Source organism: Neophocaena asiaeorientalis, unplaced genomic scaffold, assembly GCF_003031525.2.
Source record: "Neophocaena asiaeorientalis asiaeorientalis breed wild unplaced genomic scaffold, Neophocaena_asiaeorientalis_V1.1 scaffold357, whole genome shotgun sequence".
NCBI lineage: Eukaryota > Metazoa > Chordata > Mammalia > Artiodactyla > Phocoenidae > Neophocaena > Neophocaena asiaeorientalis.
In genome coordinates this window covers 2920934-2935749 of record NW_020173270.1, presented here as the reverse complement: position 1 = coordinate 2935749, position 14816 = coordinate 2920934, and the positions used below count along the sequence as shown (strand labels likewise).

The 14816-nt window shown below is 47.7% G+C and overlaps 1 protein-coding gene across 1 annotated transcript in view; it reads right to left on the bottom strand.

Moving 5' to 3' along the window:
* C3 (complement C3) overlaps positions 1–14816 on the bottom strand; it is a 34524-nt gene that overhangs the window by 12056 nt on the left and 7652 nt on the right. The window contains 14 exon segments of the mRNA XM_024745820.1: positions 507–605; positions 1611–1770; positions 2042–2117; positions 2203–2406; positions 3128–3214; positions 3311–3377; positions 4762–4974; positions 5067–5209; positions 11117–11202; positions 11468–11579; positions 13426–13623; positions 13805–13876; positions 14154–14283; positions 14645–14803. Coding sequence (XP_024601588.1) covers positions 507–605; positions 1611–1770; positions 2042–2117; positions 2203–2406; positions 3128–3214; positions 3311–3377; positions 4762–4974; positions 5067–5209; positions 11117–11202; positions 11468–11579; positions 13426–13623; positions 13805–13876; positions 14154–14283; positions 14645–14803 — 1806 coding nt within the window.

Genomic DNA, 14816 nt, shown 5'->3' with positions numbered 1-14816 from the left:
AAAAAAAAAAAAAAAAAAAAAAAAAAAAAAAAAAAAAATCTCCTGCAAGATCCCTCAGACTAGGGTAATAATCTTGAGGATTCCGCCCCCACTCCCCTTTTAGCTCTGTGTCCCAAGTTTTCTTTAGGGAAGCAGCAAGGATACAGATGTAGGAGTGTTGTGGAAAGCAAGCTGAAGGGGCTTTTGTTGAAATTGGCTACAACTCTCTGACAATGGTAAAGCAGGCAGAAAGGACCCGATCTTTGATTTCTCTGAGCCTCAGTTTTCTCTTCTGTAAACTGGGGATAATAAGAGTAGCCTACCTCTTGGGCTGTTACAAGGATTACAGGACTTAAACTTGTCACACTCTTAGATGAGTTATCTTAGTTAGATACTCTTATGGCTGCTGTGGTGGTTGTTACCGCACTGGGAGGACTGGAAATGGCCCGAAAGCAACACCTCACCTTCCCAGGTGGATGTGTCCTGCGTGGGGGAGAGGAAGAAGGGAGAGAGCGGGGGACACTTACGTTGACCTGTCCCTCGCAAATGTCTTTAGACTCCTGCAGCGCGATGAGAACAAACGCCGTGAGGGACACGTCTTTCTCCTCGGGATTCTTGAAGCCACCCTAGAGGAGAAGCAGGAAACAAGGATAGGGTCACCAGTGTGTTCCCACACGCCAACCAACCCCCCTGTAGGATCAGCCGGTCAAGGCAGCGCTGGGTCTCTTCCCAGTTTCTCCCCAGGAGGGTCAAGCTCTTTGGTATTCATTCATTCATTCTGCAAATGTTGCTGATGGTGTGGTTGAGATGTTGGATGAAAACCAGACTACGGCCCCAGCCCTCATGGAACTCCCCATCTGGTAGGGGAGACAGATAGGAACCAACCAGCTCATCAACAAATATATAATTACAAACTGATGAGTGCTGCACAGAAGTGGATGTGGCATTGAGAAAGGACAGTGGGAGTGTGACTCAGTCACGGAAAAGTGTCCCTGAGGGATGATAGCTGGAACCACAATCTGAACAGTGAGTAGGAGTAAACTCTCAAAGAGGGCAGGTGTTAGCATGCCAGGCAGCAGGAACAGCATGTGCAAAGGCCCCGTGTCTGTATAGAGCAAGGCTCCCAGCAGTACGGGAGGAGTGTGGAAAGAAGGAGGTAAGGCTATGAGGCTGGAAGCCTGAAAGGTCAGGCTAAGGCATCAATTCTCCAACTTAAGCACACCTGGTGGGGGTGGTGGGGGGAGGGTGTTAAAACTTAGATTCCTAGGCGGTGCCCCTAAATTTTCTGGTTCAGTGCATCTGGAGTCCAGCCTGAGAATTTCTGACATTTTGCATTTCTAACAAGTTTGCAGATACTGCTGATGCTGCTGGCCTGGGGAGCACACTTTTAGGACCACAGCTCTGAGTTCTGTGTTTAAGAGCAATGGGGAGCCAGGGGAATTTCGTTTTGCACCAGATCCTGCAGGTCTCTGGTTTTTGCAAGGGAGGAATGACACTTTCAGTTCCCTCATTTCCCTATTCCCACACACAGTGAATTGGGCAGTGGGTGGATGACGGAATCTTCCTCCCGTCCATCCTGTGATGCTCAGGTGCCCTCCTCTCCCAGCCTGCTCCGAATCCCTGCCTCTTACAATCATTTCTTGGTGTATCACGGGCCCATCCTCCTGGAAGACTCCATCAGGCTTCTGCTTCTCTAGGATCAGCCATTTGACGGCCCCACAGAGGACCTGGGAGTCGATGGCGATGAGGTTGGAGGCCAGTGCGAAGACCTTGACCACGAAGGCTGTCAGCCTGGTGGGTGGGTACAGAGCATGAGCCAATTGTCTCTGGGATCCGGAGACTGGCATCCCAGACAACCAATGAGCAGAGAGAGGCGGGGCCTAGCCTGGTTGGCCCAGGTTCCCTTCCCAAATCTCAGGGCCCAGCGTTGCCTGCAGGTTACACAGGGGGCTGGTACCTTGACTCTGGGTGGCGACCCGCCTAGACCACCCCAGGCCGGGATCCAGGCCCTGCTCAGGGAGGTGCAAGGCTGAGGATGGGCAAGCTGATCATGGAGACTCACCAGGTGCTGGGTGGCCGGTTCAGGAAGGCGGCGAAAGCCGAGTTGGGTTGTCTGTAGGCCAGCTGCTGGGTGTACCCTGCAGGGAGGAGAGAAGTGTCACTAGAGGCTGAGTGGAGGGGGTGGCTGGGGTGGGTAGGTCAGGTATCGGGTGGGGCGCACACCCCTCTTGATGAGCTCCAAGGACTCCTGCCGCTTCTCCAGGCCGAACTTATCCCACTGTTCTGTGTTGTCCAGGTAGTGCACCGCGATGACCGTGGGTGTCATGCTGATCATGTTCTGCTCCCCACAGCCCGAGGGGGTTTGGATGAGGTGCTTCAGCCGCTCCCCGTTGATGGCGTCCTCTGTCAACTGGGCCACTGGGGTCCCTGCAGCCAGGCGTGAGGATGGCACTCAAGTCTGGGGCTGCCCCCAGCATTTCCAGGCTCTGACCAGCCAGGGCCCAAGGGGTCAGGGACAGCTGGGAGCATGTCAATGATGGAAGTGATGCACGGCTGAGTGGCTAGAGGGGGCTCTGCATTTGTGGGCAGTGGGAGTGGGTTTCTGCTTCACAGGGGAACTCCGGTCCCTGGGTCCTCTGGTTACACCAGTGGTAAAATAATTCCAGGAACAACAACCATGAATACTTTTATCATGCTTAATGCTATTTGCTAGGCTCTGTTCTCACACCATACAGTATCTCATTTAATCCTCCCAACAGCCCTTAGATGTCGATACTATTATTTGCCCCTATCACAGATGAGGAAACCAAGGGTCTCCTCCCAAAACCTTACAGCTCTCAAGTTGCAAGGTGCCTTTCCAGCTCCGTCTTGCCCCTTCTTGCCCCAGTTCTCCATCCGAGGCAATTAAATCCAGAATTTCTTCTCTTGAACTCTACTGCTTCTTTATCAGCAAAAGCTACTTGCTGAACTAAGTACTGCCTGGAGCCTTCTATAAAGCAGATTAAGGAGGGGTTCTAGCTGAAGAGGAGGCGGGAAACACAGTGGTTAAATACTCCTGGGATTAGATGGAACTGGGCTCCCTGCTTAGGAGTCATGGCCCCCCAACACCATTCTGGGTCCCCTGGGATTGGGGCCAAGGGCATCTCACCTTGCAGGAGGATCTTGGTCTCTGACTCCGTGTCTGGGACTTGGTCACTGAGATCAGCAGCTTTGATTTCCTCTCGCTGCACTCCCTCTGCCGGGTAAATGGGAGACACAGATGGCACCAGCCCCCTCCCACCCCACCCTGCATCACCACCCAGGCCTCACCCCCTCTGCCTCGCTGACTCACTTTGGCCCAGATGTTCTGGATCCAGTGTGCGGACAGCCACAGTTTTGTTGACTCTCATTCCTTCTGGCTGGACAGTGTTAGGGGTAGGGGGAGTCGTGTGAATAAAAGGGCAGACAGACAGACAGTCAGCAGGGCACTGTTCTTGGGATTACTGTAGCATAAGGCATGATGGCCTCCACCTGACCTTAGCTGTATGACTGGAAGTCAGTTACTTAACCTGTCTGTGCCTCAGCTTCCTTCCTTATAAGGAGGTAATATAAACATCTACCTCGGGCTTCCCTGGTGTTGCAGTGGTTGAGAGTCCGCCTGCCAATGCAGGGGACACGGGTTCGTGACCCGGTCCAGGAAGATCCCACATGCCACGGAGCGGCTGGGCCCGTGAGCCATGGCCGCTGAGCCTGCACGTCCGGAGCCTGTGCTCCGCAAGGGGAGCGGCCACAACAGTGAGAGGCCCGCGTACCACAAAAAACAAAAACAAAAACATCTACCTCATACCCACTGTTGTGCAAATTAATAATAAAATTATAAATTAATAAAGAAATAACAAGACCTTTAGAAATCTTCCTATGTGCCTAGAAGATTGCTGGGGTTAATTCATGTAATCTTCACAACAACCCACTGGAGTGGGTACTGCTATTATCAATGCCATTTTAAAGATGGGGGAACTGGGATACAGACAGGTGAAGTAACTTGCCCAAGGTCACACAGTGAGTAGAACAGAATTTGGGCTTGAACCTGGTAGTCTGCTCCAGAGTCTGTTTCTAAACCAAATGCCTCTCAATGGGCTAAATAAAATAAAAATCTAAAAATAAAACAAATAATATAAAAGTAAAACAAAAATTTTTAATAAATAAATAAGAATAAAGAAAAAGAAAAAATAAATGAAAGAATGTACATAAGTACTAACACAGTGGCTGACACATAAGTGCTCAATTAAAATAGGGGCTATCTTAATTAGAATCAAAGGCCCAATGCGAGCTGTCATGTGTCTACAGATAAACATTTTTATTTTATTTATTTATTTATTTATTTGGCTGCACCGTGCGGCTTACGAGATCTTAGTTCCCTAACCAGGGATCGAACCCTGGGCCACAGCAGTGAGAGCGCTGAGCCCCAATCACTGGACTGCCAGGGAATTCCCACCAAGATTTTTAAAGTCAAAAGAAAACTCCTATGCTGAAAGGTGTTACAAAATGTCATATTTGATATTAAAATATATTTTAATGAAAAAAATATTATTGATCTTTGTTTGAGCTTTTGGGTGCACCCTAAAATTGTGTGCCCAAGGAAAATACCTCACTTGCCTCACCCTAATCCCGGCCCTGCTTCCAAACCTCCAGGACTCCTGAATTTCCTAAGGTTGGCCTGGGTCTCTAACCTGGGTTGACAGCACAGGGAGAACAGGAGCCTTTCCTGAAGGACGAGCGGCAGCAGGTACCCCAAGGACTCACCACGACCTTCAGGGTCTTCTTGACACCATCACTGATGAAGTGGTTGTAGACAGCAGCCTTGACCTCCACCTCATGGAGGCCGACCTTCAGGGGCACAATGACATAAGGCACGGGCACCGAGGACTTGGGTGGGATGGTTAGAGTCTGCTGGTGGCGCTTCTTGGCAGTTGCCAGGCTACAGAAGGCTGAATTGTAGAGCAATTCCACCCTCACCTGCCGGGGAGAGAGAGCATCAAGTCAGGGGAATGTACCACAGACCCTCTTCTCCAAGCCCCCATCATGCTTCCATTGCACCAGGGGCCCACCTTGAGCGCCTCCACCTCCCGGTAGTTGTAGAGGACAGCTCGAATCTCCACCTGCTCATTGCGCACAACAGAGTAGGGTAGACGCAGGTCAATGAAGAAATCCTGCATCACCGTGACCTCATAGGGGTCAGCCACACAGATCCCTGCCCGGGTGGAAACAGAACACGAAGTGTCAGGGGTGGGGCAGGGAGTGGGCAAGGTGGACTGGATCCAAGTTCAGGTCCAAGTTCTTGCCCCTACCAATGTCTCAGTGCTTACCTCTGACCACTGGAGCTGTCCCAAGGTCAGCCTGTCTTTGCAGAAGCCCATAGACGAACCATCATTAATGGTGATAACTTACAGATGGTGGTGGTGGCAGGGAGTTGCCATGACTTAATGGTTCCCATTTTCTCTGTAATTTTACTCATAGATAGATGTGTAGGAGGAAAGAAGGCAAGCATAAATGAAGGGTCTATATGTATGATCTCCAAAATGGTAGCCCCAAGTGGTCACTGGGCACTTGAAATGTGGCTAGCTCGAGTGAGAACTGGATTCCTACTTTTATTTCCTTTTAATTAACTTAGATTTAAACTTAAAAAACCAATGCTCATTGTGAATGTAATAAAAACCACTGAATCGTACACTTTCAAATGGTGACTTTCATGTTATGTGAATTACATCTCAATTTTAAAAAGGATGCTTGATTCAGTGACTGGAAAACTTTTAAAGTTTTTAGTTTAAGTATGTTTAGAACAACTTGGATAGGCCAATCTACCTTTTCAACTGTAAATTTTATGGATCCCAAAATACAGATCGGAGTATTTTCAATGAAAAGCTAGCATCCTAATTTAGATGCACTGTCAGTATAAAATACATGGCAGATTTCAAAGGCTTAGTACAAACAGAAATAAAATACATGGGGCTTCCCTGGTGGCACAGTGGTTGAGAGTCTGCCTGCCGATGCAGGGGACACAGGTTCGTGCCCCAGTCCGGGAAGATCCCACAGGCCGCGGACCGGCTGGGCCCGTGAGCCATGTCAAAAAAAAAAAAAAAAAAAAAAAAAAAAAAAACTTGGTTCATAAATTTGAGATATTAATCGGTTATTCTTAAATATTAATAGATTTGCTATTGTAACATGATTACTGTGGTAGTGGTTTTGCAAATTTTTACAAAATGTTGAAATAATAATATTTTGGATATATTTGGATTAAATAAATTGTATTATTAAAATTGATTTAATCTACTGCTTTTTTGTGGGGCTACCAGAAAATTTTAAATGACATACACAGCTTGCTTTATATTTCTAATGGATAGTGCTGATCTACATTGTAAAAATTAATGAAAGGACACCTCAACTAAAATTGAAGAAGGGAAGGCCTGAAGAGGGAGCTCTGATGCCCTACCACTGACTTCAGTTATCCCAAACAGGAAGATGTCAACAGATCCCAACAGGAAGAAGCTTCAACTACAGACCCCAACTAGAAGAGATGTTTGCACTCCCAAACAGAAAGTGCAATTAACTTAACTACAGCAGGAGGAAGGAAGATTTTCTTCCTGCCCAGCAACAAGCCCAGCCAATGAAAACACTGCAGCTCAGCCAATGAGAAACTGTCTTACCTGAACTGTTACTTTCCTCCAATGAGGACATTTTTCTCTTGCTGATGACGTGTTTGCCCTACCCTTCATTCTATAAAAACCTTTCATTTTGTACAATTCCTCTGAGTATCTCTCTCCTCGCCAGATAAGATGCTGCCCAGCTCATGAATTGTTTAACAAACCTAATTAGATCTTCAGATTTACTCAGTTGAATTTTGTTAACAACATTGAGCAAAACGATGCTTAAAAACAGTGGTTACTTGTGATACAACAGTTACCAGATTAAATGTAAGCAAAGTGTTGATGCAAGTGAAATTTGTGAAAAATTATCACATTAATAATAATCTTACACCAAGAAATCTATTAAGATTGGAGGGAATTCCCTGGCGGTCCAGTGGTTAGGACTCCCTGCTCTCACTGCTGAGGGCCAATCCCTGACTGGACCAGGGTTCAATCCCTGGCTGGGGAACTAAGATTCCATAAGCCACACACCACCGCCAAAAAAGAAAAAAAAAAGATCTGATAATTTTCCGTATTCTTCAATGGCAGAAAAAATAATAATCAGAGGCTTAAACAAAATCCTTATTTCCCAATCTACAGTCATTTACTCATCACCCTTGGGGGGTCTGCTATAGTCACTGGTTTAATTTACCATTTCTTACCTACTATTTACATTTTTAAACTCAAATTTAATTTACTACGGTGCATGAGAACCCAGGTTCTTGTGCTATAAACAGGTTACCTCAAGGAAAACAAAATGATTTTGTTAAATACTAGTTAGCTTGTGTTGCCCGCAGAAAGCTAGACCACTCTCTCTTCGTTTAAAAAAGGAGTTAAATAAGAAGTAGAGACAAGGTAAAGACATCCTTACACTAGACTTAGCTTTTCTCCTTGAATGAGATGGAAGGAAGAATGGAAAGAGAACCAAAAAGGGAATGACTTCTGATACACAGTTCCTGTCACTTCAAGGCAGTGAAACAATTATTCTGTGTGATACTGTGACAGTGGCTACAAGTCATGATGTATTTATCCAAACCCATAGAATGTACAACACCAAGAGTGAATCCAATAATGTATCAGTATTGGCCCATCCACTATAACAAACCTACCACACTAATGCAAGATGTTAACAATAGGGGAATCTGGGGGAGAGAGGGGTACATGGCACCTCTCTACATATTTTGCTCAATTGTTTCTGAAAACCTAATACATTTTAAAAAAATCTCTTCCCTAAAAAGAAATGAGGGACTTCGCTGGTGGTCCAGTGGTTAAGAATCCGCCTTCCAATGCAGGGGACGTGAGTTCAATCCTTGGTCTGGGAACTAAGATCCCCCATGCCACAGGGCAACTAAGCCCGTGACCCACAACTACTGAGCATGCAAGCCACAACTAGAGAGCCCACGTGCTCTGGAGCCAGTACACCACAACTAGAGAGAAGCCCTCATGCCAAAACGAAGAGCCCGCGCTGCAACTAAGACCCCACGCAGCCAAAAAGTAAATAAATAAATAAATAAATAAATAAAAATATATATATATTTTTTTTTTTTGCGGTACGCGGGCCTCTCACTGTTGTGGCCTCTCCCTTTGCAGAGCACAGGCTCCGGACGCCCAGGCTCAGTGGCCGTGGCCCACAGGCCCAGCCGCTCTGCGGCATGTGGGATCCTCCCAGACCGGGGCACGAACCCGTGTCCCCTGCATCGGCAGGCAGACTCCCAACCACTGTGCCACCAGGGAAGCCCTAAATAAATATTTTTTAAAAAAAGACATGACTACGCCAGAAACTAACACAACACTGTAAATCAACTATACTTCAATTAAAAAAAAAGAAAGAAAGAAAGAAATGACTTCTGATGCCTGCTTTGTGTCATTTAAGGGAGCGCCTATGCATCTCCGAAAGGAATTTACCCTTTGATCCCTAAAGTATGTTCGACTCCAATAATAAAAATAATAGCTCACACTCATTGAACATTTACAATGTGTCAGGTACTATTATCACTATTATAAAATCCCAACACTTTGAATAGGTACTATTTCTATTGTGCCCATTTTACGGATGAGCACAGAGAGGCTGGGTAACTTGACGAAGGCCACACAGCTGCCCAGAGGAGGACCTGCGATTTGGACACAGGCACTTGGGCTTGGGAAGCTCCTTGCTTTTAACCTTACTGACTCTTTAATTCCTAATAGCTCACAAGTCTAAAAATTTCAAGTTCTATTGGTTATCATGTTTCAGTCTTTATTCTGAAGTTTGGATTCCTGAAAGTTTCATTCACTTGTGATCCTGGGCAAGTCACCTTCTCTCCCTGGCTTCAGTGTTCTCAGTTGTAGGAGAATCATAGTACCAACCTTATAGGGTAGTTGTGAGCATTAAATGAGGTAATATGTAGAGAGTTAATGATGTTGAAAAGACATCACAGGCAAGATCTAAAAACCACAGGGATTCTGCCCCACCCCCCCCGGGACATTTGGTAATATCTGGGGACATCTTGGATGTCACAACTAGGGAGATGGGTTGCTACTGGAATCTAGCAGGTAGAAGCCATGAAGATACCCAACATCTTATATCACACAGAATGGTCCCCTGCCACAAAGAATGACCCAGCCCAGAATGACATCAGTGATGAGATTGAGAAATGCTGGTGCAGGGAAGAACTCTTCCAACATTCATGTCCATACAAATCTCCTGGGGATCAGGAGATGTTTCCAGTAATAAAATGCACATTCTGACTGAGCAGGTTAGGAGTGACTAAGATTCTGAATGTCTAACAAACTCCCTGGTAAACCTACTTTACCAGATTGCAGCTGGCCCAGGAAATAGGCTTTGAGGGGCAAGGATCTAACTGTGGTTTTCAACTTCTTTTTTTTTTTCAAGCTGCAGGAACTTTTTTTTAGGTAAAGGGAACCTCACACAGGATCTCGATATATGGAAATGTACAACAGGCAAATATGAAGATGCTCTGATTTGAAACAGGGATGGGGGCCCCAAACTAGATCTGTGCTGAGTGGTTTTGGAGTCTCAGGCAGAAGGAAAACTCTGCGCTCTGTGTATATGATTTCATCTGCCATCATCACTTGTTCAAGAGAAATGAGCAGAAAATTGCAATACCTTCCATTAGAAGCAAGATAGACAAAGAAGCAGATTTTGAAAACCTTGAAGCCAGGAAAGTAAAATGATAATAAAGTGTAATTTATGATAAATTACAACGAAACAAACTTATACTAGAGTATATTAAGTTCTGAGTTTGCTATAAATAAAATACACTTAATGTTGTGAGTTTTAATACACCTAGTTTTAAAATGTTTCAGTGTTTTCAATAGTTTTTCAACCTCTTTAATGCTCTGGAAAAAATTAAATATACATAAAACATGCATATGGGACACATCTTTCCTTTTACCTCAAACTCCATTATGACTTGGCACGGTGCTGGTTTATATTTAAAATTTGGATATTTTGTACAACATGTTTTTTTTGCATTCATTTTGATTTTTTTCCAAAAAAACTATCGCATGAAAATATGATTTATCTTGATGACTGAGTTTTTTTGGCACCCACTTAATTTTGCATTCAAAGTCAGTGCCTCACTCTCCTTACCCCATTCTCAGATCTGCTATAAGTCATCCATATTTGGCTAGGGTGTGTCAGGGTCTCACACCCAGCCCTTGGTGGCGGTGGGGCGGGAGGGCAGGGGGTGTACACATACACCTTTTTTTGTCGTGTTTCACAATCTAACCACCAATGTTTCAATCACTCATTTCATCCCGCTTCCTCTTTTAGTTTTTCTTTGTCGACCTGTTTTTTTTTTTTTTGCGGTACGCGGGCCTCACACTGTTGCAGCCTCTCCCGCTGCAGAGCACAGGCTCCGGACGGCATGTGGGATCTTCCCGGACCGGGGCACGAACCCGCGTTCCCTGCATTGGCAGGCAGACTCTCAACCACTGCGCCACCAGGGAAGCCCTATTTTTTCTTAATTGCTTTACCCAGTATCATGGCAACATCACCCCTGCAAAGTTTTTGTTGCTATAAATCATTCTGTATGATACTGTGATGGTGGATACATGTCATTATACATTTGTCCAAACCCATAGAACGTAAAAAACCAAGAGTGAACCCTGACCTCAGCTAAGAACTTGCAGTGATCATGATGTATCCATGCATCCTTCGATTGTTACAAATGCACCATGCTGGTGGGGGATGTTGATGGTGAGGGAGACTGTGTCTGTGGTGGGGAAAGGGGTATATGGGAAATCTCTGCACCATCCTCTCAATTTTGCTCTGAACTAAAACTGCACTAAAACTAAAATCTATTTACAAAAAGCACAATGTCACTCACATTCTACACTCTAATGCCTCTTCAGGAACCAGAGGAAAGTGTCAGCCACCAGGAAACAAAGGATCTGTCAGGATTGAATGAGAAAATGCCCGGGGCGGTCTGGGGTCCTGGCCTCCTGAGGACCAGACCACCATCCTCTCTCACCTTTCTTGTCTGACAAGCTCACAGCCAGAATCTCCCAAGTGGTGATGGAGTCTTTCAAAAACACGTTCATGAGCTTCGTGGAGATTCTGGATCGGGGAGAGGAGGCATTAGAAGATACCTAGCATGGTGGAGGGGGAGAGCTGGTAGGGAGGGGCCCCAAGGGACAGGGTTGGAGTGTCTGGTGGGTGGGCACGTGTAGGTAGCCCCAACTCTTCTAGTCTAGGTTGTGTGATTCCACAATGATTCCAGAAAAGAGGGGGCATTGAGGTGCGTGCAAACTCAATGTCCAGTCTGGGGTGATGATAGGGGCTGGCCTGGGGGTGGGTTGAAGTGGGAGCATCCCAGCCTTACCCATTTTTGTCTGGGACTTTAAGGTCCTCAACAATGGTCCACAGCCAGCTCTCTGGGAACTGGCTTCGGGAAATGATGTCCTCCTCCGGGATTATTTCCTCATCCAGGTCACCTGCGGGGGGTGGGAGTTAAAACAGACCCACTTTCCCCACTGTCCCCTTTTAGATATTTATCTCTATAATACCCTGGAGGGATTCCTAGCAGCCACACACCCAGGGTCACGTGATCACTTCCGGGGACCCTAGGCACATTTGCCTCTGGGGGCTCCTTTCTCCATAAAAAAAGTTAAAAATCATATTTTACAATTCTGTTGGTAGAAAGGTGAATATAAGCCAGGCTGAACTGGATTGATTTTTTTTTCCTGTCTTTGATTTCCAAGGGAATGAAAACATTTGCATGAATGAGCCTCTGAAAGCATCATTGGCCCCCAAACACCATGCCTGCTGTGTCTGATGGTTAAGTCCATCCTGAAAGCAACGAGGTAAGCTGAGAGATTCCCCAGACTTGATGGAGATTGCTGAAGAGATGGTGGCCTTTAAATGCCAGCTTGACCCCGTCTGCACGTAAACGGAGCTGGGCTGGAATAGAGTTCAAACCTGGCTGGGCTTTCCTCAAAAAATGATGAACAGATTTTAATTTGGTTCTGGGTCTGTCTAACGACAAAGTAGGTGGAATTCCATAGATGCCCAAATCCACCCATACTCTGGAATAATCCATCAAAGTGCCCTTGGGGTACTAACTTTTAATCAACCCTCTGTCTCAACCCAGTTGGCTACAGAAATGACACAATGCTGGAAAAAAAAAACCAAAACACCCGTGTGCGTAAATTATACCCCAGTAAATCAGAAGTTTTGTCCAAATTTCCTCTTTGTGAAAGAAAAGTCTTGGGTCACTGGAGCAGACAGCACCATGTCTAGTTATTGCAATTTGCAAAGAGACTGAAGGTAGAAGCCTTTGTTCATGTGTGTTGGGAATCTTTGTGTCTTTGGAGCAGGGGGAGGGATGGAGGAGTTGCTAGCTTTCCAGGTAAAGGAATTTAGGCCTACTTGACCACTTTGGCAACGGCGGCCATTGAGAGGTGCCTGCAAACATTCAGTTTTGACAAAGCGCATCCTGGCAGAAAAGTCCTTCTCTTAGTTAAGACATATTAAAAGATGTTTAAAAAAAGGAGGGATCAGTTCACACCGGGGTCCTCTGCCTCTCAGCAGACGGCAGTGGGGACTCTTGTTAGTTCTGTAAATGCCACTTTGTGGTGGAGACCATTCTGGTTTTGCTTGAAATGGGCTTCTAAGAGAATTTTCTCTTGGCTTTGCTTAAGACTGACTTGGCCTGAGATATAAAGTTTCAGGTGTGTACATCCAGAACTGAATGAATGAATGAACGAACATTGATTAGGCGTAAGTTAGGCATCTCTCTTTGGAAGGCAACATGAATTAGTTTTCTTTGGTGAAGGCAAGGCTAGAACCCATCTTAGTCTTCCCATTGGCAACTAGTGTGACCAGCCCTATCATCTAGAATTGCTCTCAGACCACGGATGTCCTGGGCACTGCTAAGGTCAAACTTCAGAAGGACCTAGTCCCCCACTGGACTGGGTCCTTCTTCCCTCAGACCTGAATCACCTAGCTCCTCATCTGAAGGCTTCTTTCTTCCTCTGACAGGCGCCTCCTCTCTCCTCGGATAAGCACCTCCCTCCTTGGACAGGCACCTCCTCCCTTGGACAGGCACCTCCCCCCCTTGGATAGGCACCTTCCCCCCTTGGATAGGCACCTGCCCCCCTTGGATAGGCACCTGCCCCCCTGGGATAGGCACCTGCCCCCCTTGGATAGGCACCTGCCCCCCTGGGATAGGCACCTGCCCCCCTTGGATAGGCACCTCCCCGCCTTGGACAGGCACCTCCCCCTCGGACAGGCACCTCCTCCTCCCTTGGACAGGGGACTCCTCCCTGCCACCGGACTCACTCCTGGCCAGCTCCAGTGTCCCATCGCGGCTGTGCTGCAGCCGCAGCTGGGCGATGTATTCACAGCAGTCCAGGAAGGCCTTCACGCATGCGTCGCCTTGCAGGATGAACTGGGCCCGGCGCTGGCACGGGAACTTCATGGGGTTGTCCCGCATGCCGTCCTCACAGCACTTGCGCAGCTCCTTGTTGTACTGACCGGCTGTGGGAGCACAGATCCCCCGCCCCGCACCCCCTCAGCCTCGAAGCAGGAGGCACTCAGGACAGACCCCAGGGAGAACTTCCCCACGGCCAGGCCCTCCCCCTCCCTCTCCGTCTGGGATCCCGTAGGGGCTGGATCTCGGGTGGGAAGCGGTGGGCGAGCGCCGACGGAGGGCTCCCACCTTTATCCATCCTCTTTTCCATGAGCTGCACCGAGCGGCGTCGGCGGGGGGCTGGTTTCGGACACTGAGGATCTAAGGGCAGGTGGACCGGGAACCAGATGGATTAGTCATCTACTGTGTGTCCTTGGTTTCCTCCCCACAGTAACCCCCCGTGAGGTCGGGGTGTTATCGATCCCATTTGACAGATGTAGAAACTGAGGCTCCGAAAGAAGTAATACGCTAGATGGTGGTGGAGGCGGGACTTCAATACCCCCACCCCCATCCCAGAGCGCTGCCCTTAACCTGTTCTCAGTATCTGGGAGGTGGAAGCCCCGCCCCTCCCTAGCCCTGCTGCTGGCTGCATCCTCACCTGTCCTCTGGGCGGTCTGTAAGCCTTTGCTGGTCTTGAGGGCCAGCCCTGCATCCGTGAAGACGCCGGCATAGTCACGTCCACTGCCTGGGGTACAGCCAATGTCTGCCTTCTCCACTACGTCCCAGATCTGCAGTGGGGAGTGGAGGTCAAGAGTGTGGCGAGATCGGGTCAGCCATGCCTCCACCGATTGGCCAGCACGTCCATCCAACCCCACCCCATCCATCCTCATCCTGGTCCCCAGGCTGGCCGGCCATGGTGGACCATCTGGAGTTAGACCTGGAGCTGTGTCCATCCCCGGGACCATCCCCAGCTTGGACCCTTGTCCATCCACATTCTCATCGTCAACTTGACTTCAACCCATCCCCGTATCTGCGTCCATTCGGACCTCTACACTTAACCCACACTCAAACCCATTTGTTCCCCCCAGCACCATTCCCACCTCAACCCAACGCCGTCTCTAAGCCAACCTCAGTGACGCGGGGGCATACCTTACTCTGGGTCAATTTGTTCTTCTTATTCAGCACAAACACGCCCTTGTCCACGGCCACCAGCCCCACTCGGGACCCCTGGTCAGCCTCGATCTTCAGGGTTATCTGTTGCCCAGGCCTATGGTGCTTCTCTTCCTTCCCGCCATTTTTCACCACCAGCTATGGTCAGGGG